General features: G+C 41.8%; 3 protein-coding genes across 3 annotated transcripts in view; 1 reads left to right on the top strand and 2 right to left on the bottom strand.

The window, feature by feature from the left end:
• Window positions 1-514: 514 nt before the first annotated feature.
• slc25a1b (slc25a1 solute carrier family 25 member 1b) lies at window positions 515-9056 on the bottom strand. The gene is made up of 9 exons (XM_079235357.1): window positions 8894-9056; window positions 6028-6135; window positions 4224-4323; window positions 3847-3985; window positions 3632-3716; window positions 2891-2995; window positions 2676-2791; window positions 2490-2563; window positions 515-1862 (listed from the first exon to the last, which is right to left on the bottom strand). The coding sequence occupies exons 1-9, from the start codon at window positions 9006-9008 to the stop codon at window positions 1748-1750; spliced, it is 957 nt and encodes a 318-aa protein (XP_079091483.1). The 5' UTR covers window positions 9009-9056; the 3' UTR covers window positions 515-1747.
• Window positions 9057-10262: 1206 nt separating this feature from the next.
• LOC306751981 (non-selective voltage-gated ion channel VDAC2) lies at window positions 10263-21982 on the top strand. The gene is made up of 9 exons (XM_079235669.1): window positions 10263-10351; window positions 12014-12084; window positions 16642-16691; window positions 18281-18433; window positions 18617-18669; window positions 19095-19316; window positions 19448-19598; window positions 19797-19854; window positions 21093-21982. The coding sequence occupies exons 2-9, from the start codon at window positions 12018-12020 to the stop codon at window positions 21182-21184; spliced, it is 846 nt and encodes a 281-aa protein (XP_079091795.1). The 5' UTR covers window positions 10263-10351; window positions 12014-12017; the 3' UTR covers window positions 21185-21982.
• Window positions 21983-24855: 2873 nt separating this feature from the next.
• Window positions 24856-27092, bottom strand: part of tor4aa (torsin family 4, member Aa) — a gene marked incomplete at its 5' end in the record, with an annotated part of 10117 nt that continues 7880 nt past the window's right edge. The window contains one exon of the mRNA XM_079235286.1: window positions 24856-27089. Within this exon, the coding sequence (XP_079091412.1) occupies window positions 26319-27089 (771 nt within the window). The 3' untranslated portion in view covers window positions 24856-26318. The remainder of the gene's footprint in view (window positions 27090-27092) is intronic.

The following is a 27092-nucleotide window of genomic DNA, read 5'->3' as shown; positions in this document are numbered from 1 at the left end:
ATAAATGCACAGAATCCAAGATAACGGAGTACATTTTCCGGATAAAATGTACCTTATTTAGTATGGACATTGTATGTTACTTTGTACTTAATGTTGTCCTTTTCATCACTTTGCTACCTGATGTCATGTAGTACTTATTATTATTATGATGGATTATGCAATCAAGAAGTATAACCATTTAAATGAGCTCGTTTCCAGCTGCAACGTAAAAGTGAACACATTGATGCATCAGGAATAATAAATATATATTATTCTGAAATGGATCATTTTGCATAATGAGTAATTACATTTTTGGTACTTTAAGTATATTTTGATGCGTTTAGTTTTGTACTTTTACATTATGGAAACTTTTGAATGCAGGACCTGGTAATTTTACTATAGTATTGTAATACTATAGTATTTTAATCCTGTGGTATTTTAATACTGTGGTATTACCACTTTGACTTCAGTAAAAGATCAGAGTACTTCTTCCAGCCCTTCTTAGAAATAGTTATAAAAGAAACACGACAACATGAACGGTCTGATCAAACGTTTATTTGTGAGCAAACTTGTTAGAATGAATTACACTGAAGGCACAATACTTGGTTTCAACTACTGTCATTTCTTTTCTGTCTTACAATGAAATAAAAGAAAAGATAACTAAGTAGCTTTGACATGAAGTCTGCGAGTATAAGTTGGAGTAAACATTTGTAAAACAGTTAGTACCAAACAGACTCCAGTCTAACACGTTGCTTTGAGCAATTGGCACATCGGCTCGTCAGTTGGTGTAAAAAGTAAAAAGGCAATAATTAAAAGTTAAAAATTTAAAACAGGATCTGCAATAAAAATCTATCCTCAGGCACTCGTCCTTCCTGGAATGAGATGGAAGGCACTGTTAATGGCACGTCTACGCAATAAAAGGCCACTTCAAAATTAAAAAAGCAACAAACAAAAATTCATTGAAAAAACTGTGAAAACACGAACGTCTCACAAAAACCTTCAGAAACCTGGAATTGAACCTCCGACACCACCGCACCATTATTAAAACATGTAGTGACGAAAGCACGTACAACATTAAATCATCTTATCTCAAAAATCAACACGTAGGCACTCTTTTTATTCGGAAGTTAGTCCATTTAAAACCTCTCAGCGACCTGAAAGTGAACGCCTCGCAGCCGTTTAGTAGAAATGTGCATTTCTAAAGAGGTTGTGCGACGTCAGAATAAAATCCTGCGTCTCTAAGGGTCCTATACGATCTCCATTCATCTGACGATCGTGATTTAAGGCATTTAGTTCCTAATGTACCGGTCGCCTCTGCAGCATAAGACATCTGAACATGAACTATTTCATCAGGTTCTGAATGAAATAGTGTTTTTTTTAAACGTCTTTTAGGATATAAAGAGGGCTTTAAAATCTTTCATCTCTGGTATAATCTCTCTTTTCAAGTATAATGTCTCTGTCTACACTACAGTGTCTAAATCACATTGTGTGGGTCTTGGTTCCTCTTTATATTAACTATATAAAACATGAATAGAGCTCTGAGCGTTTCCTGAGCGCTGGAATTGAAGAAAAGTGGAAGCAGCGACTCTTCAATCTGGATCTTGTTGTTGTTTTTATGCAGATAGGACTTCCACTTGTAGCTGTGCTATGAATAAAATCAAAGACCACACCCATCCCTTTCTCTCTGTAAGTCACATAGAGGTAGATATTAGAGCTCAGGCCGGTGATGTGAAGGCGGGGCCTAAAGCTCTCGTCGGCGTTTTCCTTTTCAGTCCGTGATCCAAACTTTGTTGAGGACCTTCACGACTTCCTCGTAGATGATGAAGACGATGGCCACGTCCATGCAGACCCGACCCAGCCGGGGGACGGTGCCTTTGTAGAACCTGAACAAAAGATGCACACAAAAAGGTTTAAACACTTGCAACGGTTATTTAGAAATTAATTATCACAAAAACACCAGTAATAATAATACCGATATTTGTATTATTTTCTAATCCAAAATGATGGTGGACACATCAGTCATAAATATCAGTAAAAACATGCATCATTATTTGACAACATAAGTGGGCCCAGGATGGTACCTTAATGAATATAAAATGATATATATAAAATATTATAGAAATAATAATAATAATACACTTTCTTTATATGACATTGAAAAGAAAAGTTAATAAGTAGTATTGGTGGTGTTTTAATAATGACCACAAGGGGGTGCTATTGGTGCTGTATTGAAGAAGACTTGAAACTAGAGATTGAGATATAAACTCATGTTTACAATGTTTACTGAGGGAATACATCAAGAGAAGTAGAGTCACTTATATAGACTTCTATACAACCAGAGGAGTCGCCCCCTGGTGGTCAGGAGAGATAATGCAGCTTTAACACATGAAGCACAGACTTCTATACAACTAGAGGTCAGACGACCAACTCCAACGGTCTTTTAGGGAAAAGGTGAACCGCTACAAATCACGGCTAAATAAATGCTCGTCATTCTCGGTCTGCAGACTCACGCCATCGGCCCCTCCTGCTTCATGATCTTGACGGCGCAGTCCATGGTGCTTTTGTACTTGTGGGCTTCGAGACCCTGCGAGACAACGCATGCAGAACACGTCAGTCGGGGGTTAAATACGTTAAATACATTAAATACGTTAAATACATGAGCTTCCTCCAGCAGGTGAACCTGAACCTCAACCCACCTGCATTCTGGTCTTGATGACGTCCAGCGGCGTGTTCCCGAACACGCTCACGGCGCCGGCGACGGCTCCGAACAGCCCGGTCATCAGAGGGTTCATGGCTTTGTTGGGGTCGTCGCCTTCAGGGTTTAAAAAGAACAAACGGGTGATTGTTTAGTTTTTTGTGTGTTTTTTTCGGGGTTGCATGGTAGCAAGGAGAGGCGAGGCGATCCGCTCACCTTTGTACCAGTTCCTCATGGACGTCATGACGTAGAAGCGGATGGCCTGGTTGGAGCCCTGCTTCAGCACCGTGGCGGTGAGGCCTTGGTAGGTTCCCTTCAGTCCTGCAGACACAGAGTCACCGTCAGCGAGAGCCAATGAGGAAGCAGGAAGACTATCCTGCTCTAAAGGAGGCGGCGACTCCAATCAAGAGTTTGTACTCTGCTGCTCCACCGCCAACAGGAATAAAACATAGAGCACGCCGCTCTCCGCTGCGCCTCCTTTTAACTTCTACTGGAGCCCAAGCTGTGGGAGGAGGACCGGCCGGCGTCACACGACGTCCTCGCTCCTCCACCGGCACTCAGATCCTCCAGCGCTGGCTTCCAGCTCCTCAAAAGCAGCCGGGGAGGAAACATTGGAGAAGCAGCTGTTTTCAGTTATGACCCGGAAACAAAAACACACAAAAAAAAGGCTTGGCAAAATAGTAAAGGTCAACAGACCAGCGTCTGTTAACCTTTACTATTTTGCCAAGCCTTTTTTTGTGTTTTTTTAAACATCCCTTTGTGTGCCGAGTCCCAGTAGTTTCCTTCAAAAATGTAAAAACAGCTTATTTATCTATGTTTTAAATTACACCCAAAACATAATTTGTATTTATCTGTAAATTTATCTTTATCTTTTTTTTCCTATGTACAGCCCTTTGAGCTCCATATTCTGTATGAAGTGTGCTTTATAAATAAAGATTATTATTACTCCGTCCTTACCTTCAACTCTAATAATCTCTCTCACTCCGTGGAAGAATCCTTTGTACTTTGGGTTTGCTGAAGTCTGATCGTGGATGAATTTCACCTAAAATACCAAACAACGATTCATTAATTATGTCGAAGAATCGAAACCAACGAGTAACGAGCTACGGGTCAAAGGCCACTTTAAAGATATTATATTTGCCTCTAACTGGGAGAGATAACGATGTCCGTACCTTCACCGTCTCCATGGGACAGACCACGAACACGGCCTCGGCCACGCCGGCGCCCAGGCCGCACAGGAAGCCGCGCTTGCTGTCCAGCTTTCCGTTCTCATCGCGCATCTTGTTGCTGATGAACTCAAACACCCCGAACCTGAGTAAAGAGAGAAGGTTAAGGACCCGTATGACACGGCAGCGAGTTACAGGGCTTGTATTATGGGATGGCTTTGCTCATGGTTATTGGTCAATAATAAGCACGACTTTTAAAATGACCAGGATGTGATCAACCCAACTTCAGACTAGATAGAATAAAAAAACCTTTAGAAAAGAGAGTGAGTGTGTGTGTGTGTAGGTGTGTGTGTGTGTGTGTGTGTGTGTGTGTGTGTGTGTACCTGACAGCAGCTTTAGGGATGGACCCGTACACCAGAGAGCTCAGTCCTCTGTACAGACCTTTGACCCCGTGACCGTTCACCGTCTGCTTCACGCAGTCAGCTGCAGGAGAGACAGACAAATACTTTACAAATATATTATAAATATGTTACAAATGCATTATAAATATTTTTTAAAAAGGACTTTAAAAGGGCCTTCAAAAATACTATAAAAAGACTCAAAAAGACATTAAAAAAAGCATTAAAAATACTTTTAAAAAGACTTCAAAGATACTTTAAAAACACATAAAGAAATACTTTAAAAATAAGATTAAAATACATTAAAAGACATTTAAAAAGACTTGAAAAAAAACGTGGGCATAAAAGACTAAAATACTTTAAAAAGTCACAAAACAGACTTTTAAAAGACATTAAAAATACCTTTTAAATAAAGTTTAAAAGACTTCTACACTGACGACAGAAGAAAAGATAAATCTTTAAACATGATCAGCTGCTTTGTTATGAACGACTTGCTTTTTAAAGATGTATTTTCTTATGTTATTCTTTATTTGGGGACAGCAGCTTACATTAGGAAACAAGCTGCTCCCTTTAGGGCTAGAAACTCTTTCATCTGCCGTCCACAGCTTTTCACAATGATTACATTCCAGTAGAGACATGAACCAACATGTCGGGTCCTAAACTAAAACGTTACCGGGTCATCAAAACTAGGAGACCTCCAGGCCGAGTTTCCAAAGACAAACACGCTGAACAAAGTTCACCGGACCGATGAGGAGGAGCGAGAGTTAGAGATGTTTACTTTATTACTTTAATGCAAAGCTAAAGGAAGGGATTATAAAATAAATCAAACAGTAAAAACACTGAATAATGAGGATCTGATGAAACACAGATTGAAGATAAATATACGAACAAATACAGATTGAGCATAAGGCCAAGAAAAAGGTGATTTAACATGAAATAAAAGATATATATAAATTATGTTATTATCTATTTTACTCGTAAGAGTCACAACATCTGCATGTATAAAATATATATATATAGATATTTAAATAAATATATATAAAGTATGTATATATATATATATATATATATATATATATATATATATATATATATATATATATATATATATATATATATATATATATATATATATATATACAGAAAATATTTATAAATATGGATTTCTATATATAAAATATGGATAAATACATAAAGTATTATAAATATATATATATAAATATGAATGTATATACAAAGAAATATATATATTTAAATCTATAAATATGTTGAAATATAAATATATATATATATATATATATAGATTTAAATATTTATATTAATTTAAAAAAAGAAAGAAAATAAATATATAAAAATCCGTATGAAAAATATATATAGATATAAATACACACATTATATATATATATATGTTTAAATATAAATATATAGATTTAAATATTTATATCAATTAAAATATATATATATATATATATATAAAATAAATATATATAAAAATCCGTATGAAAAATATATATAGATATAAATACATATATAACAATATATATATATATATTGAAATATGTATAAATATATGTATATATAAAAGTATGTTTAAATATATAGATTTAAATATTTATATAAAAAATAAATATATAATATGATTTATATAAAAATAAATAAATATATTTTGTATATATATATATATATATATATATACACAAATAAATAAATAGATTTTTAATATATATAAATAATGACATATAAATAGCTATACATATGTATATTCATGGTCTGGCCCCAGAGGACTCACTGATGCCTCTGTATTTGGGCGGGTTGGCCTTCTCGTCCAGCTGCAGCTGCGTCTTCACGTACTCGGTGGGGAAGGTGATGCAGATCTCGATGCCGCCGGCGATCCCTCCTGAAACAACAACAACGTTTAACGCTTCTCTCTTGTTTCTGTCAACATCACACACGGGCCTTTCAGGGAGGAAGAAGCAGTCAGAAGTATGATTATTGAAATGTAGTTTTTCTAAGTTTTTGTTGTACTTTTACACTCAAATACATTGTATAGTATGAAAAGCATTACAAGTTTAGTTTCAACAGGCCATATAATTCACACTTTGGAAATAAATAATAAATAAAAAAGATGAATAACATTGTTGTAGGTGAGGTCAAATACATACGTTTCTAAGTGTATGAGTCCTGATCTGTGTAACACGTTAATGAGCAGCTCCACCTTAATACCCCGGATGTCACACATCTGCAGTTCAACAGCGAACACGCAGCCGGCCGCTGATTGGCTGAGCTCAGCTCCGCGTGACTCCGCCCACAGAGACTCCCACCCCATGGCCTGACTCCCAGACCCCAAAGGGGGCGTTGCCCTTTCAGAGCGAGCGCGCGCACGTACACACACGCACACGCACACACAGCTACTCTGATGAGCTCCACATGTGCGCGTGAAGGAAAACTAACAAACAAGTTAACGTCAACATGTTGAGAGTTATTGTTCAGTATGTGGAATAAAAACTCTTTTTAGTAGTAAAAAGTACTTTAGTAGTAAAAAGTACTTTTTCATTTATACAAGCTTGAATTCATCCTCTGTCGTGTGTGTGTATAATAAATAAATATATATGTATATATATAAATAATAGAAATATTAAAAATAATATTAAAAAATAAAATGATATAAATAAAATGATATATTATTATTGTTTATATACATATATATATATATATAAATAAATGATATATATTAAAAAATTATATATTCAAAAAAAGGAAATAAATCAAATTATATACTATTATTTTTATATATAAATAATAATAATATAAAAAATATATAATTTTTTTATATATATATATATATATATATATATATATATATATATATATATATATATATATATATATAAATCAAATTATATATTATTATTTTTGAATAAAATGTATACATTTAAGAATAAATTACGAAAAAAATAGGATAAATAAAATGTATCAATTTGTATATATATATATATATATATATATATATATATATATATATATATATATATATATAAAATGCATTCGTTCCACCAGAACGTCGTGCAGAGGAACACAAAACATCAGTTGTGCTCACAAGACTTCTGCCTTTCAGACATTCCTTTGGTCAGAGACCTACAAATTAAGCTGGCTTCACACACGCTCACACACACACACACACACACACACACACACACTGTGTGTGTGTGTGAGCGTGTGTGTGTGTGGAACCAGTCCATCGAGGGAGACGTGTGCAGGTATTTGAAAGTTCCTGTTGCTTCACGTCTCTCGACACGGCACAAAGTATTAGTGGAACAAATACAACTATATCTCTGATCACGTTGGTTTTAGCCGTTGATATTGATTATTGATCATCGACGATCAATATTAACAGATATGGATCACTTTGTTGTTTGATTATAGCGGCTGGACCCAGAATGTTGAGGTTTTATTATCCACCGCCCTAAAAATCAAATGCAGTAAAAAGTACAATATGTACCTCTGAGATGTAGTATAGTATAAAGTACTTTGTGTAAGTCTGAGATGTAGAGGAGTATAATTATAGAGCAGCATAAAATACACAAGTGGCTCTTGATTACTCCCCAGTACTCACTAAACACAGTATACGTAGTACACACAGTATACGTAGTGCACAGAGTATACGTAGTACACACAGTATACGTGGTACACACAGTATACGTAGTACACACAGTATACGTGGTACACACAGTATACGTAGTGCACAGAGTATACGTAGTACACACAGTATACGTAGTACACACAGTATACGTAGTACACACAGCGGCTGTGTACAACCAGCTGACGGAGAAAAGTGCTTTGTCATGGTGATGAAGCCGAACACAGACAGAGGCCTCTGAGCTCAGTGGAGAGGTCACAAGGTCACAAGGACACAAGGTCACAAGGACACAAGGACACAAAGTCCTAAAGGTCAGAGAAAACACACAGTAACCTGCTGACAGCGTGTACAGTTACTACTGTACAGGTACAACTTCAAAGTACTTGTACTTTACGAGGGTATTCCAATTTAATGATTCTCCACTCCATCTCAGAGGTAAATAGAGTACTTTTTACCGTACTACATCTCAGAGGTACATGTTGTACTTTTTACTGTACGCTTTGATTTAGTTTAGTTTTAGAGATACGAGGTTCTCACAGGACAAACATATAACGTGAGTAACGCACAGGAAACTACAGGAGCCTTTAAGGTTCAAACCGCAAAGTCTTTCTTACGTCATGCTGATGTCGCAACGTTACACTGACATGTTGTCACTGATTGACCCACCAGGGACACCAGGGACCACCAGAACCCACCAGAGAACACCAGAACCCACCAGAACCCACCAGAGAACACCAGAACCCACCAGAACCCACCAGAGAACACCAGAACCCACCAGAACCCACCAGAGAACACCAGAGAACACCAGAACCCACCAGAACCCACCAGAGAACACCAGCGACTTTACTTTACTTCACATTAAAACATTTAAAGAAGTGTAACATCTAGGAAAAACTGCTGCAGCCTCTGGACCACATCTGCGCGCGCACACTCCCGCGTTCACGCGCTTAAAACTTTGTAAACAACTCGTGCGCGTGCAGGAGGTCTTCGCGGTCCGTGAACTTGTGCTTTTCCTCACCGGCCATGATCGCCTTCCCCGGGTGCGTGAGCTTGGCTTTGCCCGCCGGAGCCGCGGCCGCCGCCAGGCAGCGCGGCCTGGGGAACGGGCTCCGGAAGCCCGCTGGTCCCGACATGATCCCGGCAGAACTTTCTTCTTCAACGCGGACGGTGCACGGCGGCTTCAGAGCCAGTCAGCAGCTGGAGACCCGGATGCAGAGTGCAGAGTGTCCCGCTGCAGCAGCGTTGACCGTTGGACTGTAGGTGCAGATCTGGAGCTGATAACGTTACACACACACACACGCACACACAAAAAAAAAAAAAGTTGCCCTCCGTGGCTGATAGCGTGAGTCCGTGTTGGCTCGGGGCGGGACGCGACACTCAGCCTCTCCGCCGCGAGCCGGGAGGCAAGAAGAAGAAAAAACGCCATGTTTGTCACAGACATTTAAGGAGGACCGGAGAGATTGAATTACTTGAAATACCACGGAGCGCCCGCAGAAGGCGCTGTTTCTCACACTATTGTTTAGAAATATAAATACTCATATATATGTATTTTATTTTTTACATGTAAAAAATACATATATATATATATATATATATATATATATAAAAACATAAATGGAAAATGTCAAGTACCTCAAAACTTTGAGTAAAGTAAATATATATTTATTTATTTTAATATATATTAATTAATAATATTCATATATATATTTGTAAAAAATAAAATACATATATATATAAACATAAATGGAAAATGCCAAGTACCTCAAAACTTTGAGTGAAGTAAATATATAATTATATATTTATTTTAATAAATATTAACAATGTTCATGTATATATATATATATATATATAAGTACCTCAAAACGTAAAGTAAGTATATATATTTATAAATGTAATTCATCCTCTGTTTATATATGTTTGTATAGCATCAATAAAGAACCCCTTTCATACATAGATATTTAAATATCAAAAAATTAAATTAATCCTCTGTAAATAAATATATTCAAGTTTTGAGGTACTTGGCATTTTCCATTTAATGCAACTTTATACTTATCTTATCCATTTATCTTAAATGGAAATATTGTACTACATTATTAGGAGATTCCGATTTTTTTATGCAAAATATAAATGAACTAACACATTTTGATAAGATACGATAATATAATACATTATTAGACCCACAGCGGAAAAACTGTATAGAAATATATTATGAATATATTTGCCCCATGGGTCAGACACCCCTGGGCTGGGCCCCGGACCGCAACCGCTCGTTTGAGGGTGTTTTCGCGGATCTGTGGGATCACCATCTTGCTGTTCTTATCGACTCTTTGCTCGTCTTTCTCACTGCTACTGCGCATGCGCCACATGTCTCCTTCATTGTGCCCTATAGACGCTCCTACACTAAGCTAGCTGTCAGCAGCATCTCGCCGGTGACAGTCCAGACTCCACAGACTCCCTTCCAGATACCTTAGCACCGGTAGGGAGGCGGAACTATTACAATACTATTAAATACGTAGCTTTATAATACGCGCGTGACGATGTATGTGACAAATTCCCCCAAGGTTAGTTTAGCATCATGGGCGCTTAAGCTAACGGCAGCTCTGTTATGTAATGGGACGTGTTAGCTTCAAATGCACAGTTTAATCCCGGTTTGAGGAAGTTTCCCCGTTTAATAGTGCAGAGTGTGATGCATGTAGCCACGGTGTTAGCTCTGTGTGCTGCTAGTGGAGGTGTGTATGCAACGAGCAGTAGCTAACTAGCCTAACTAGCTATCACAAGTTAGCTAGTGTCCATCTGTGTCCTTTTTTATTGCTCGTTAGCTTGGTGCTGCAGCTTTAGCTAGCTAGCAGCACACACCTCTTTTCACCCATCTGCTTTCCTTTGTCCCCAGAATAAGTGGTGCAGCACCAAATCCTGGAGTTCATGCAGGAAAGTGCAGCTTTGTTCACGTGAGGGAGTATTTAAAAAAAAAATATATATATATATATATATATATATATATATATATATCTAAAAGCAGCTGATCACACATCTCCACCAGCAGCAGGATGAGGGCCTTCTTCTTCTTCTTCTTCTTCTTCTTTTACAACCTTGAGGTTCTTTTGTTCTGGAGCATCTGCTCTCTTTGCTATTTCAAGTATTTCCGTGTATATTTGTACTCCTATTCAGGGCTGAATGTATATTTGTTTGTGGGGGAATGCATTACTTTTTATGGCTTTTTGCTGAAACCCATTCTAAAATAACAGCTTGTTCCCGCTGCTGCAATCTGATTATATACTATATATATATTCTATGTGTTTGACTTTTCATCTTTGTAAACCGTTCACTGCCCTCAGTGAGGTGGACGACTCACATGTGACCTGATGATGATGATGATGATGATGATGATGATGAGCAGATTAGATTCATCTTTCTTGCACAGAGTTCACACACTGAGGAAAACTCGAATGCAGTTCAGCATCGAACCAGATGTGCAAAATAAGATGAGATATTAATAATCCTGAAGGAAATGTGCCAGAGTTTTATTGAAGATTACAACAGAAGAACATATATATAAAACATATATAATAGACATGAATGAAGAACAGAACCCTATTAAGTGTAAAAGAAACAATACTATTGCAAAAAATATTACAATTGCAATAAGAGGAAGGTAAAAAACAACAAAGATTAAATACAGATAACAAATAACGTGTACAAGAAGCTAATGGAAAGTAGAAAAGTAATATTGATGAATATTGAGAGAGATTTTGTCAATGATATAAAAAAAAAGTAGGAGAAATTATGTTGCTATATAAATGATGTTATGTAAATAGCATTATGCAGAATAAAATATATTGTAATGTGGAATGGCCAGTAAGGGGTATTAATACATGAGATGTATACAGTACATGTAATATACTACACAGTGCAGGTATCACATATAAAGTGGTGCCATTTTAATACAGAATAAACAGCTGGAAGTCTCTGACATGAGGGTCAGGGTAGTGCTAGTGAAGCACTTCATTTATTTCATTTACTTCCATTAATGGCAATTAGCTCACATCCTCTGGAGTTCTTCGACCGGTACTTCAGTCCTCGATCACACGGTGCAGAGCAGCGTCCTGATTGGTTGATCTTTCCTGTCCGTCTCCTGCAGCACGATGGCCGTCCCGCCTTCTTACTCGGACCTCGGCAAAGCCGCCAAGGACATCTTCAGCAAAGGCTACGGTGAGTTGTGTTGAGCGACGGTTCATCAATAATGCATAAATAATAAAGCACCGCTTGAAGCACGGATGCTAACAGACTGATGAACCTTAGTGCCAGTGGGCAGAACACCAACGGCTGAATACAGGGTTTAGCTTTAGAGTCGGTATGAAGGGTTTAATTCAGGGGTGTCAAACTCATTCTGGTCTGGGGGCCGCATACAACTTAATCGGATGTCAAGGGGGCCAGACCAGTAAACTCATTCCAAAATTACATAGAACTAACAATAAGTTCACTTTTTTCTTTGTATTAGTGCAAAGAAGAAGTAAATTATAAAAATCTTTATATGCAATGAATTGTCCTTTTACTAAATATATTATGAACAACCTAAGAGTTTTTAAGAAAAGTATGTGCAATTTCAACAACACTTTCAGCCATTTTAACATTTATTTAAGTGCATTACGCACAAAAACTGATCCCAGTGATTGTACAATGTTGCTAAACATTTATTGACAGTTTTGTGGAAGCTAAAACACTGTCCTGCATGTTAAAACACATCAAAATTTATAAATGATTTAAAATACATTTTCCACATCTGGGAAGCAATTCTGAACACACGAACTGACTCCACACATTTGAAATGTGGCAGCTGTTTTAAACAGACATTTGATAAAGTAAATTTGTCCCCTTCCTTGTTAATGCATAACATGTAAAAAACATACAACATACATAACATATATGGCATGCATAAGAAATATTTTTTTACTCAACAAAACTCTTCTGTTGTAAATCTGTTGCTGACTTTCACAGCAATTACAACAGCAAATATTCACAGCTGTTTTTATTGAAACATTTTTATAGTGCAATGTTGACAGGAGCATTCCATAAGATTTAGTCTTGCTCAGTATTTGCCCCTGAAACTTGGCATCTTTTAGCCTGCACAAGTGCATTAATATCAGGCATCATGTCCTGAGTAGCAGCCACTTTCAGAATCTCATTTAAGTGCTTATGTGTGCGCTTTGAGTGCAGCTTCGTTTTATTAATGTTCATTACTGAGAAAACCTGCTCACAAAGGTAGGTAGTCCCAAACATGGACAACATTTTTGCAGCCAGTGCTGTCAATTTAGGATAGCCTGGTTGTAGATACTTGTAAAATGTGTCCAAGCCCACAGAAGCAAATGTGTCCTTCAATTCTACATCACACTGCAGATCAATGATTTCAAGTTGCATGTCAACGGGCAGAAGGAGGCCTTTCGGGCCTGGCTGGCCCAGGGGTCTCCTGAAGCAGCTGACGGGTACCGGCAGGCCAGAAGGGCTGCAGCTGCGATGGTCGCGGATGCTAAAACTCGGGCATGGGAGGAGTTCGGGGAGGCCATGGAGAAGGACTTTCGTTTGGCCTCAAGGAAGTTCTGGCAAACCATCCGACGGCTCAGGAAGGGAAAGCAGGGTCTACCCCAGGCTGTTCTCAGCAGGGGGGGGGAACTGCTGACCCGGACTGGGGACATCGTCGGGCGGTGGAAAGAGCACTTTGAGGAACTCCTAAACCCGGCCAACATGTCCCCCGGAGAGGGGGCAGCGCCGGAAGACTTTGTTTCTCCCATATCCCTGGCAGAGGTCGCTAAGGTAGTCAAAAAGCTCCTTGGTGGCAAGGCGCCAGGGGTGGATGAGATCCGCCCTGAGATGCTGAAAGCACTGGACATTGTTGGGCTGTCTTGGTTGACACGCCTTTTCAGTGTCGCATGGGGGTCGGGAACAGTGCCCATGGACTGGCAGACCGGGGTGGTGGTTCCCATCTTCAAGAAGGGGGACCGGAGAGTGTGCTCAAACTATCGTGGCATCACACTGCTCAGCCTCCCGGGAAAAGCTTATGCCAGGGTGCTGGAAGGGAGGCTCCGACCGCTTGTCGAACCTCAGATTCAAGACGAGCAGTGCGGATTCCGTCCCGGTCGTGGAACAGTGGACCAGCTCTTTACCCTTAAAGACTACTGGAGGGGTCCTGGGAGTTTGCCCAACCAGTCTACATGTGCTTTGTGGACTTGGAGAAGGCTTTCGACCGGGTCCCTCGGGGGGTTTTGTGGGGGGTGCTGCGGGAGTATGGGGTGCCGGACCCGTTGGCACGGGCCATCCGGTCTCTGTACGCCTGCAGTAGGAGCTGTGTTCGTATCCTCGGTAGTAAGTCAGACACGTTCCCGGTGGGTGTTGGCCTCCGCCAGGGCTGCCCTTTATCACCGGTCCTGTTCCTGACCTTCATGGACAGGATATCTAGGCGCAGCCAGGGGGCGGAGAGGATCCGGTTCGGGAGTCTCGGGATCGCCTCTCTGCTGTTCGCGGATGATGTGGTCCTGTTTGCCTCCTCGGACTGTGACCTCCAGCATTCACTGGGGCGTTTTGCAGCCGAGTGTGAAGCGGCAGGGATGAGAGTTAGCGCCTCCAAATCTGAGGCCATGGTGCTCTGCCGGAAACCGGTGGATTGCTCCCTCCAGGTGGGGACAAACTGCCTACCCCAAGCGAAGGAGTTCAAGTATCTCGGGGTCTAGTTCACGAGTGAGGGTAAGGGGGAGCGGGAGATCGACAGACGGATCGGTGCGGCTGCAGCAGTAAAACAGGCGCTGTACCGGTCCGTCCTGGTGAAGAGGGAGCTGAGCCGGAAGGCGAAGCTCTCCATTTACTGGTCGGTCTATGTTCCAACCCTCACCTATGGTCACGAACTCTGGGTCGTGACCGAAAGAACGAGATCTCGAATACAAGCGGCCGAAATGAGCTTCCTCCGTAGGGTGGCCGGGCTCAGCCTTAGAGATAGGGTAAGGAGCTCGGACATCAGGAGGAGCTTGGAGTCGAGTCGCTGCTCCTTCGTGTTGAAAAGGAGTCAGCTGAGGTGTTCAGCATCTAGTCAGGATGCCTCCTGGACGCCTCCCATTAGAGGTTTTCAGGCACGTCCAACTGGTAGGAGACCCCGGGGAAGACCGAGGACACGCTGGAGGATTATATCTCCCGGCTGGCCTTGGAACGCCTCGGGGTCCCAGAATGAGCTGGAAAGTGTTGCGGGTGAGAGGGAAGCCTGGGTCGGCCTGCTGGACCTGCTGCCACCGCGACCCGACCCTGGATAAGCGGCTGATGATGGATGGATGGATGTCAACGGGCACATCAGAAGCTCTGACTGTGAATGGTGAGCCTCCATTTGCGGCTTGTACTTTCTCTCTGAACTTTGTCACAACGCCTGCCTTTTTCCCGATCATTGACGGCGCACCATCAGCAGCCAGGCTTACGGCGCGGGACCAGTCCGCCCCGACTCCGTCCAGCGCTCCAACGACGGAGCGGAAAATGTCCTCAGCTGTTGTGGTGTCGCTCATAGGAACCAACTCGAGAAACTCCTCTGTGACGGTCAAAGTTTCGTCAACTCCACGAATGAATATGGCCATAATATCAGTACTCTCATCAATTGCAACAGAAAATGCCAGAAATGAATCCAATTTGCGTTTTAGTTGGCTGTCCAAATCTGCCGATAGTTCCGAAATCCTGTCTGCCACGGTATTTCTCGTCAAGCTAATATTGGCAAAAGCTTGTCGCTTCTCAGGACGCACAATTTCGGCAGCCTTCAGCATACAGTTTTTGACGAACTCCCCCTCACAGTATGGCTTTGAGGCTAATGCTATTTGGCTAGCAATTACGTAGCTGGCTTTCACCGCAGCATCACTGACCTCTCGGCTCCGGGTGAAAACAGATTGCTGTTTCCTCAGACCGCCAACAATTCATTTACCTTTTGTTTTCTCAGTTCTCCTTGCAAGCTGTTGTATTTTTCACCATGAGTTTCATAGTGGCGCCGAATATTGTATTCCTTAAGCACCGAAACTTGCTGCATGTACACGGGTTTCCCATTCACCTGCGTAAACATATAGGAAGAGGTCCATTTTTCTTGAAAAATCCGACACTGTGTCCACTTTTCTCTTTTTTGACAAAGACATTTCAGTGAGGAGGGTGCCAGGGTCAACAGAAAAAGCGGGTAAAGCGATAGAACTGACTAAAACACAGCGCCACTAGCGGACAATATAGGAACTGCAGATTTTAAAGAAAATAAGTTTATTCTTATTTTTTTTCAATAATGTATGCCGCGGGCCAGACTGAACCACCTGGCGGGCCGGTTCTGGCCCACGGGCCGTACGTTTGACACCCCTGGTTTAATTCATCCCTTTTATTGGAAGTGTGTGCTCGTTAGCGGGTAAATTATTTAATGCAAACACAGGTTCTTTATCACGATGATGCAAAAAGTATATAGAAAAAGAGTGTTTTTATTCTGTAAAATGTGACGCTTCGAAGAAGAACGTTAGCTTAGCTTAGCATAAAGACTACACTACGAGCTCAATCTCAGGGTTAAAATATGAAAATAATCACGCCAACGCTGTAGTTATGTTAGAACTCTTGTGTTTGATCAGGATATTATGTGCAAGGCTTTATGCTAAGCTAAGCTAGCCGTCTCGTGGCGCCAGCGATTATTTTGGGATAAACAAGTTTCCTAAAATGTTCCTTTTCCATCTTGTTGCTCTGAACTCCTGCAAACGCTCACCTGTGTTCTGAACCCGGCAGGCTTTGGAGTGGTGAAGCTGGACCTGAAGACCAAATCACAGAGTGGAGTGGTGAGGACTCTTCTTCTTCTTCTTCTTCTTCTGCTTCTTCTTCTGCTTCTTCTTCTGCTTCTTCTTCTGCTTCTTCTTCTTCTTCTTCTTCTTCTTCTTCTTCTGTTGTCGTGTTCTCATGCTTCCTGCCTTCACTTGGCTTTCCTCCACAATAACCTGAACCCACCTGAGAGGCTGGAGGCGCTTTGTTCTCTATACGCGACAAACCTGTGTGTGTGTGTGTGTGTGTGTGTGTGTGTGTGTGTGTGTGTGTGTGTGTGTGTGTGTGTGTGTGTCCTATCCGCTGCTCTCTCTCTCCGGACTTCTCTCTAATGTAGATGGTAAGACGTGTCGTGTTTGTTCACTTTAATCACAACATCCTGTTGTTTCTTTCTTTCTCGTCTTCGTCGTCTTCTCGTCTTGTCTCGCCGATGTTGTTGTTGTTGTTTTATTCGTCTTTGTGGTCATAGTTCATACAGCATGAATGTCAGTGTGTTTTTAGTTTTTTTTTTAATAATTTATTTGCGTTCCGCCATCAGATCTAACTTCATGCGTCTTCAAGTTTTTAAGCCATGGCGACATTTTCATCATCAGTTAAGCAGAAGTTTAAATCTCATCCCTGAATTATGTTATATTGATTATTTGGACGATGCAACATATGCTGATGTCACAGAGTCGATATCTGAAGCTCATTTAATTCCATCTGTTCCATTTTTATAACTTAAAAAAACAAAATGTAACAAAAAGCAACTATTTGACATTCTTTTAAATTCATTTTGAATTCAAAAATGTTTTACATAAAGAACAAAAATGTGAATGTTTATTCACGGAAACGCTGACATGATAAATAGACATGTAAAAGATGACGTTAACAAAAGGTTTGTTCTATAAAGTCAGTAATAACACTAATTGTGTTCATTCAGACTGTGCTTTAGTTTATAACGTATCATCATTTAAATCACGTTTATATATATATATATATATATATATATATATATATATATATATATATATATATATATATATTCATCAGTGTCCTGCGTGTGTTTTTCTGGCGTCTCGCATGAATTCATTCATGTTCGGGGGTTCTGTTTTATTTCTGTTTAATAATGATTTTAAAATGTTGTCGTGGTCTGTTTTTAACGTCTCTACATTTTGTGAATAATACTTTGTATATTTCATAATAACAGATGTCTGTCTATATTTATATATATTCGTAAACCTCAATAGAATTAAAAGTCTCATGTTTTGTGACGTCGTCGCCATAAAAACTGCCGAAAATCTAATTATTTTTCTTCAAGATAAAGTATTTGTTATTGTATTTACATAAAATATAGCAGCCAGCTGGAGAGTCTCATATTGAGGTTAATTATTAAATGAGTTTGAAGGCTGAACGCCAGCAAAGCAGAACATTTCTTTAGATTAAAACATATTGTGAATTTTGGAGATGAGTAAATATCATTTCTTTCTTCTTTTCTTTACGAGTTATAATATACAAATAGTATAAAACCAACACTATCAGTTGGAATGATCAGATGTTAATATTCACAACACGTGGCTGATGATCTGCATCGTTCCTCATCATCTCCTCCTCTCCCCTCGGCCTCCAGGAGTTCAACACGTCCGGCTCCAGCAACACGGACACGGGGAAAGCCGCCGGCAGCCTGGAGACCAAGTACAAGATGAAGGAGCTCGGCCTGAGCTTCACCCAGAAGTGGAACACGGACAACACGCTGGCCACCGAGGTCACGGTGGAGGACCAGGTACCACCGGAGCATGTCTCGTTCTAACCTGCAGAACCTGGAGAAGTCATGGAGTTTAAAGAGTGTGTGTGTGTGTGTGTGTGTGTGTGTGTGTGTGTGTGTGTGTGTGTGTGTGTGTGTGTGTGTGTGTGTGTGTGTGTGTGTGTGTGTGTGTGTGTGTGTGTGTGTGTGTGTACTTTACAGCTGACTCAAGGACTGAAGGTGGCCTTGGATACGTCTTTTGTACCAAACACAGGGTGAGGCGGCGGTTATTTAGAAGATTACTTCTTGAGGTGGAAATGTTGATTCATGTGCAGGTCTCTAAATAAATACAGTAATTGTGGGTCAGGCCTTAAAAAATAGGAAAAACTTACTAGTTTGTAATTTTCTTTTGTCAAAAATGTGCTGCTATTTTCACCTGTTTTCAAACCTACAACAGAAGATTATATTCATTTTCATATGATATTTAAAAACACCTCACAAATGTAGTTTCATATTATTAAAAAAGCACTTCTTAAAGCAGCTGTAGTTTTATCCAACAAACAGGAGAACATTTGGTGCTATAGTGAGTATTTTTGTGGGATTCATACAAAATAAACAGTTTTTAAGAAGAAGGGATATCTGGCTTTCACACACACACAGGAGGTAAACTAACCTTTATTATTATAAATCCTTTTTCCAGTAAGAAGAGTGGAAAGCTGAAGACGGCCTACAAGCGCGACTTCGTGAACCTGGGCTGCGACGTGGACTTCGAGGGTCCCATCATCCACGCCGCCGCCGTGCTGGGATACGAGGGCTGGCTGGCCGCCTACCAGATGGCCTTCGACACGGCCAAGTCCAAGCTGGCCCAGAACAACTTCGCCCTCGGGTACCGGGCCGGGGACTTCCAGCTGCACACCAACGTGTGAGTGCTGCTTAAGATGGGTTGTATAGAAGTCTGTGCTTCATGTGTTGAAGCTGCATTCTCTCTCCTGAGCACCAGGGGGCGACTCCTCTGGTTGTATAGAAGTCTATATAAATGTTCTCTTTCCTCAGCAATGACGGCACAGAGTTCGGCGGCTCCATCTACCAGAAGGTGAACGAGGAGCTGGAGACGGCGGTGACTCTGGCCTGGACCGCCGGCAGCAACAACACTCGCTTCGGCATCGCCGCCAAATACAAGCTGGACAAAGACGCCTCCGTGTCTGTGAGTGATCGCCGCCACGGCAAAGTGTCTGTCGCACCATGTCCTACCATGTCCTGCATGTCCTACCATGTCCTGCCATGTCCTACCATGTCCTACCATGTCCTACCATGTCCTACCATGTCCTGCCATGTCCTACCATGTCCTGCATGTCCTACCATGTCCTGCCATGTTCGCTTCTCACCCCCTTCTCACCCGCAGGCCAAAGTCAACAATGCCAGTCTGATCGGCGTGGGCTACACTCAGAGCCTTCGGCCAGGTAGGAAACTCACGACTACGAGGACTCATCCCAACCCTCACTTCTTACTCTTTGATTTTCTCTGCACTATGAAAGCTGAGAGAACCAGAACACGTCTTTAGTGCAGAATAACGCCGTGAGAACGACATAAATCATAAAGACAAAAAACAGAAGTTGAATTTCCGTGATCATATATTTTACAAAATATTTGAGAAACAATGGCATCTATACATTAAAAGTGAGGCTCTCCGTGCTATAAATATTACAATATTTACATGTTAACGTCCTCTCCGCTCTCTGATTTGTTGTCACGTGACTGTTGGTCTCGGTGAATCGATCATGACGTCATAGTTTCTCTGAGGAGCTCAGAATTGAATGTTTTTTACAGAATCTGGTTAAAGTGAACGGGTTATTTGGGGCGCAATTTATAAACGACACGCATAGAATAAAATGTTTGAAGCGTTCATCGCTCACGATGTGTTCAATGACCATCAGAAAGAGGAAAGTCTGATCATACTGACGGCAGTTGACGGATCTATGAATGACTTCAGAAATGAATTAACTCACTACGTCGTCTCTGATTGGTTGACAGCAGCTCCTTACGAATGCATCATACGTTGGTTTACCGGCGGCAGCGCAGGTTGCTGGTGTAGTTTTTTATTTATTTTGATTCAACGTTGACGAATGCCGGTTCAGCCGTTTTGCAAGAAAACCGGTTTGAGCTCTAAACCCGACCGGAAAGACAGGAAGAACCCGAAAGACATTCTGTGTCTCCAGCCGCTGACACAGCAACACATTTTTACTGAGCGCAGAGCTTTATAAAGAACGTTATTTTATATTATTTAAGTAAAAGGTAATGTGGTAAAGAAAGATTTAAAAGAAATGTTTTAAACTGTTATAAAGCATTTAACTTAGTTTCATTAACAAAAAAGCAATAAATATATTTATTTTTGATTTATATGAATAAATATATATATATATTTTTAATTTATATAAATATATATATATATATTATATAATAAATAAATAATATATATATTCTATCACTACTATTATTGTTCTATTCTTGTGGGAGAAATACAATAAATCCATGAATCTTGTAAATATTTACAGGTCAAATTTCGTCCATTTCGCGTCAAACAAATATTAAATTGCATTAGAGTTGTTTTTTATTTAAGGGTCATTATTCATTTATAATTATTATTATTTAGGGTTATTATGAATTAAAAAGGTGATTAAAGGTCGCTGTGCCTCTGCAGGTGTGAAGGTCACGCTCTCCGCTCTGATCGACGGGAAGAACTTCAACGCCGGCGGCCACAAAGTCGGGATGGGCTTCGAGCTGGAGGCGTAAAGGAAGAACCAAGAGGAGAACCAAGCCCCGCCCCCTCATCACACACACAGTCCACCTCACCAACAGCCTCTCTCCGGACTCCTCCCCTTCCTCCCGTCGCCTCCTGAGCGTCTCCTGAAGCCTCGGCGCCTTGAGAGACGAGTGCATCGTTCCCGTTCACGGAAGTGACGCTATTTATTCCCCAGGTCTTCTGAAGAAGTTGTTTTCCGTCGGCCGTGTAGCTTCTGTCGTCGTGTCGCCTTCCAGCAGCCAGAGGAGGCGTGGAGCTGGAGGCTTGTTAGCGTGGTTAAAATAAATTAAATAAATGGTGCAGTGTTTTTGTTTGGAGCACTTTTCTTGGGGCCGTCGTTATTTAATCCATTTAAATGTTTCACGAACATGAAGGATACATATATAAAGTAGAAACGTCGTCACACGAGCGCTGGGAGGCGTCCGGTAGGTGAAACCAACGTCGTGGAATCTTCTCGTGTAGTTAGTTTGCATTTCTACGGTTTTGTTTGCATCTATCTTTGTGTTTCCTCGTAAAAACAACAACCACCACCACCTCCTCAGACCTGTACGTGAAATACAGTTCAGTGACCTCGATCAAAAGGCTTTCCTAGGATTGCGTAAGAGGGGCGTTGTTTGACTATCCTGTTTCTTGAATTGTTTTGGGAGTAAAATCAAAATGTTTGTTTATTTTCTTCATCTTATCGTGATCATAAGGCTCATTTTTCTTTGTCACTTAAACGACACAGTACCTCATTTTTTCCCAATGTCAATTAAGAGAATTCAAATAATAATAAAGAATCCTGTCTCATACAAGTTGTCGTCTTTTATTCTTATCTGAATATGATATGATATCAAAATGTACATTTTAAGCTTCTATTGAGGTTTTTTGGAACGGCGCCATTTTTTACTTCATCTCCCAAAAGAAAAATACCGTCGGGTTACAAGCCGCTCCTACCTCCGGTCAGTGTCCCCGCTGCTGCTGCTGCTGCTAGCGCTGCTGCTAGCGCTGCTGCTAGCTCCCTGCTGTAGCAAGCTAGCGCTGCTAGCACTGCTGCTGCTAGCGCTGCTGCTAGCTCCCCGCTGTAGCAAGCTAGCGCTGCTGCTGCCCGAATCGGGAGTCGAGCCAGGGCTGGTCCCGCTACCTTCTGTGGTTGTCGGGGAGCTTGCTAGGGCGGAGGTTAGCGGAAGTTAACTAGCAGAGCGCTAGCTGGCTACAGCGGCGAGCTAACGGGGACACGGACCGAAGGTAGCGGCTTGTAACCCGACTTTTAAAGGTTCACAAAATCCTCAATTTGAATAAATATATAAATGAGTCATTAGACTGAATGAGTTAGTCTTTTTAATTAAAGATTCAGAAAGACTAAACGCCAACAAATATGGATTGAAGGGGATATTTTGTGAGATAAAAGGATAAAAAAGACTTTTGGACTCAACAATGGTGGGAAATTAACTCTTGTTCTCCCAGGTCTGCGGGTCCCTCAAAACATTATTTTACAAGCTGTTGACTCGGAGCTAATAATCATCTTTACATTAGCGTAGCTTTCAAGTGCTGATTTAGAATTACATTTTAAATTTGCTCTCAACTTTGACGTGTAGTTCGTAGCGTAGCTTTCCCTTCAAACCGTTAAAGGAGGAGAAGTTACTGGTTCACCTTTAACCCGTCACATGTACTGGAAGCTACCCACAAAATACACAAAGCAAACGCATTCATTCACGCTTTACTGTGGTCCAGTCTTAAATATAACTAGTCTAAAATATAACGGGTCAAAACCAATGACGTCTAGGCGTCATGTCCATGAACACAAGATAAACACAGACCTGATATTGAACTCAAACGTCTGTTAATTACAGTAAATGTAGACTCCAGAGAAAACTAGTTAAGGGTGTGGAGGTCAGAGGTGTGTGTGTGTGTGTGTGTGTGTGTGTGTGTGTGTGTGTGTGTGTGTGTGTGTGTGTGTGTGTGTGTGTGTGTGTGTGTGTGTGTGTCAGAGAGGACAAGCGGAGGTGAAGGGACTTCTCTTATCTTGGTGGTCCAAAGCAGGACAGGAGCTCCAGTGACCTCCATCAGGGTCGGGTCCTTGTCTGTGGGTCCTTTCCTGTGGGTCCTTTCCTGTGGGTCCTCTCTCCTCTGTTGGTCCTTTCCTGTGGGTCCTCTCTCCTCTGTTGGTCCTTTCCTGTGGGTCCTTTCCTGTGGGTCCTTTCCTGTGGGTCCTCTCTCCTCTGTTGGTCCTTTCCTGTGGGTCCTCTCTCCTCTGTGGGTCCTTTCCTGTGGGTCCTTTCCTGTGGGTCCTCTCTCCTCTGTTGGTCCTCTCTCCTCTGTGGGTCCTTTCCTGTGGGTCCTTTCCTGTGGGTCCTCTCTCCTCTGTTGGTCCTTGTCTGTGGGTCCTTGTCTGTGGGTCCTTTCCTGTGGGTCCTTTCCTGTGGGTCCTTTCCTGTGGGTCCTTTTCTGTGGGTCCTTTCCTGTGGGTCCTTTCCTGTGGGTCCTCTCTCCTCTGTTGGTCCTTGTCTGTGGGTCCTTGTCTGTGGGTCCTTTCCTGTGGGTCCTTTCCTGTGGGTCCTTGTCTGTGGGTCCTTTCCTGTGGGTCCTTTCCTGTGGGTCCTTTCCTGTGGGTCCTTTTCTGTGGGTCCTTTCCTGTGGGTCCTTTTCTGTGGGTCCTTTCCTGTGGGTCCTTTCCTGTGGGTCCTCTCTCCTCTGTTGGTCCTTTCCTGTGGGTCCTCTCTCCTCTGTTGGTCCTTTCCTGTGGGTCCTTTCCTGTGGGTCCTTTCCTGTGGGTCCTCTCTCCTCTGTTGGTCCTTGTCTGTGGGTCCTTGTCTGTGGGTCCTTGTCTGTGGGTCCTTTCCTGTGGGTCCTTTCCTGTGGGTCCTCTCTCCTCTGTTGGTCATTAATCCGCTCCGTCGGTTCTCTTCTTCTCGTTGCTGCTCTGCTGCACTGCCTTCAAGCCTAAAGAGTCCAGAAACTGATCCTCTCCTTTGACTCTCAGTCCTCTCTCTGATCTCCAAGCTGTTTGGTTAGTTGATTGTTTTTCAGCTCACAGGTGTGTTCCTTTACTGCCTCTTTGGCTCCACCCTCTTTTCTCTGTCAGGGCGAGTTGGTGATTTTAATTCTTCCTTTCTGCTACAAGGTTTATCTCCACTTACCAGCTTTTTCTGGATCTTTGTCGATGAAAATAAAGTTGATAACCAGAGCCTGAGTTAGAGTAATAGTTTGGAAAATAAACGTATTCGCAAGAGAGTGAAGAGAAAATCAATACCACTCGTGTCTGTACGCTAAATATAAAGCTACAACTTGTAGCTAGCTGGTTAGCTTAGCTTAGCACAAAGGCTGGAAGTAGGGGTAAACAGCTAGCCTGTCTCTGTCCAAAGTCACAAAACTCACTTTCTCATGTTTGTTGAATCTGAATCTAAGCTAACTGGCTACTGGCGTTAGCTTGATATTTAACATACAGAAAAATAAATGAAAATAAGCATATCTCCCAAAATGTCAAACTTTCTTTAAGATTCCCTTTTTTGTTTCGTCAAACAAAAAAAGGTCCACGTTGTTCTTTTGCAAGGAAAAATCTAACATCCGTGTTTAAATGGTGTTTATATTACTTTACTACGACTGTAAGATACCTGAATACAGGACATAAACATTCAATCGCATCAGGTCAATCAAATATAATGTAATAAAACGTGTAGTATATCTATGCAGAAGTATTTAATAAATAAACGTACTGTTACCGTTGAAGTAAATCCACATTGCAGATTCTTTAGCAATATCTCAGAATGCATTAATACGGTTCATGTTGCATCACATTTGACAAAACAACAACTTCCAATTGTCCTGAAATGTGTGAAAGTAATGCATTATTAATATCTGAACCTTATTACATGAATAATGGTTTTACACATTTCCTACCGTTTCTGGTTAAGCTGCCGAATAAATGATGAATAGAAAAGGGTTATACATATTTTAAATATCCATCTCTGAGATTTCTGCCACAAAATTGGAAAATACCATTAAACCCGACTAAGAGTCGACAGCCACGCCCGTACGTCTGTACAGTACTTAGCTAACGTCAGCATGCTAACATGCTAACATGCTCAAAATGGCAACGATGACATGCGAATGTTTGGCAGGTTTGGCACATTCAACTTTTGACCTGATGATGGCGCTAGATGAAAAATGAAGGGATCTACAAAGATATTACAGTTCATCCTGAGGGGAACATGAATATCTGTAAAAAACTTTAATACCCATCCAATAGTTGCTGAGATTATTCACTGAAAAAGTGAAATATGTTAACTTGCTTGTTGGACTAAATAAAAGGTTGTGGCATTGACAAAAAATCATAAGGATTCATCATCTGAGGACCTTGAATATTTGTACCAAATTGAATAGCAATCCATACAAAAGTTGCTGAGATTATTCACTGAAAAACAAATATATGTTAACTTGCTTGTTAGACTAAATGAAAGTTCACAAGATAAATAAAGATCATAAGGATTCATCCTCTGAGGACCTTGACTATGTGTACAAAATGACATGGCAATCCATTCAATTGTTGAGGAGATATTTCACTCAAAACCACAAATGTCAACCTCACGGTGGCGCTAGATTAAAAGTCAGATGACCACCAAAGTCATGAGGATTTATCCTCTGGGGAACATGAACGTCCGTACAAACGCTCATGCCAATCCATCCAATAGTTGCTGAGATGATTCACTCAAAAACTAAATATGTTTACCTGTTAGGACTAAATAAAAGGTCAAGGAATTGATGAAATCAAAAAGGATTCATCCTCTGAGGACCTTGATATTTCATAGCAATCCATCTTTTCGCAGCCGAGATATTTCACTCAAAACCACAAATGTCAACCTCACGGTGGCGCTAAATTGAAAGTCGTCTGATCACCACAGACATTGAGATTCATCCTCTGGGGAACATGAACGTCTGCACGACACGTTCATGCCAATCCATCCAATAGTTGAGGACTCACGCCACAGAGTCTGCAGCTTCCTTCGCTCTTGAAAGCTTTGGCCCCCGAGTTGCGTCGCTCGAGTTTCATAACTCTCGATTAACCTCAACTCAACTTCCCGTGCGTCATTTCTTCAAGCTTTAAAGATGCCGAAACATTTCCAAGACGTTTCCTGCGGAGGGTTTTCACAGCAGGTTGACCTTGGCCACCACTTGCTTGCAGCCCGTCTTGGAGTATTCGTGCCCTCCGACCTCGGGGTAATATTCGAGCTCCCCCGCGAGGCGCTCTATGTTGGTACGATCCGGGTAGAAGCCCTCTCGAGTCATTTCCTCCAGGAAGCACTCCATCACGTGGCTCTTCTCCAAAAGGCCGAGAGGCAAGACGTCCGCCTCCGTCCACAGCGGGTGGAGCTTCTCCAGGGAGTCGCGCAATATCGGCGTCAGCTCTTTGACCAGGTCGCCCGCCGCGGAAACGCTGGAGGAGTTGTGCAGCGTGTGCTTGGTGACGTGGGCGTGGCCCAGGTTGCTCAGCAACAGGTACACGGCGTTCAGGTGCTCGTTGGACCGCTCGGCGGCCACGAGCCGCAGCAGCGCGTCCAGGATCTCCCCGTGCATGTGCTCGGCCTCGTCGAAGACGAAGAGCGGGATCTTCTCCTCCTCCTCGGCCCGCTCCACCGTCTCCGAGACGAGCGCGGCGAGGTCGCGGGCGCAGCGCGGGGCGTCGGCCTCCAGGGGGCAGTGGTGCAGGACGTAGTACTGCAGCACCAGCGACTCGCCCACCACGGAGCGGAAGTGCCCCGCCAGCAGGCGCCCCAGGTGGCTCTTGCCCACGCCCCTGGGCCCGTGCAGCGACACCACCAGGGGCTTGCTGTGGACGTAGGTGGACAGGTAGTCCTTCAGGTGGGCCAGCAGGCCGTCCACCGCTCCCTGCTGTCCGAACACCTCCCGCCTCAGCGTCTT

The sequence above is a fragment of the Taurulus bubalis genome (assembly GCF_910589615.1).
Source record: "Taurulus bubalis genome assembly, chromosome: 19".
Taxonomy (NCBI): domain Eukaryota; kingdom Metazoa; phylum Chordata; class Actinopteri; order Perciformes; family Cottidae; genus Taurulus; species Taurulus bubalis.
This window is presented reverse-complemented; position numbering and strand designations above follow the sequence as displayed.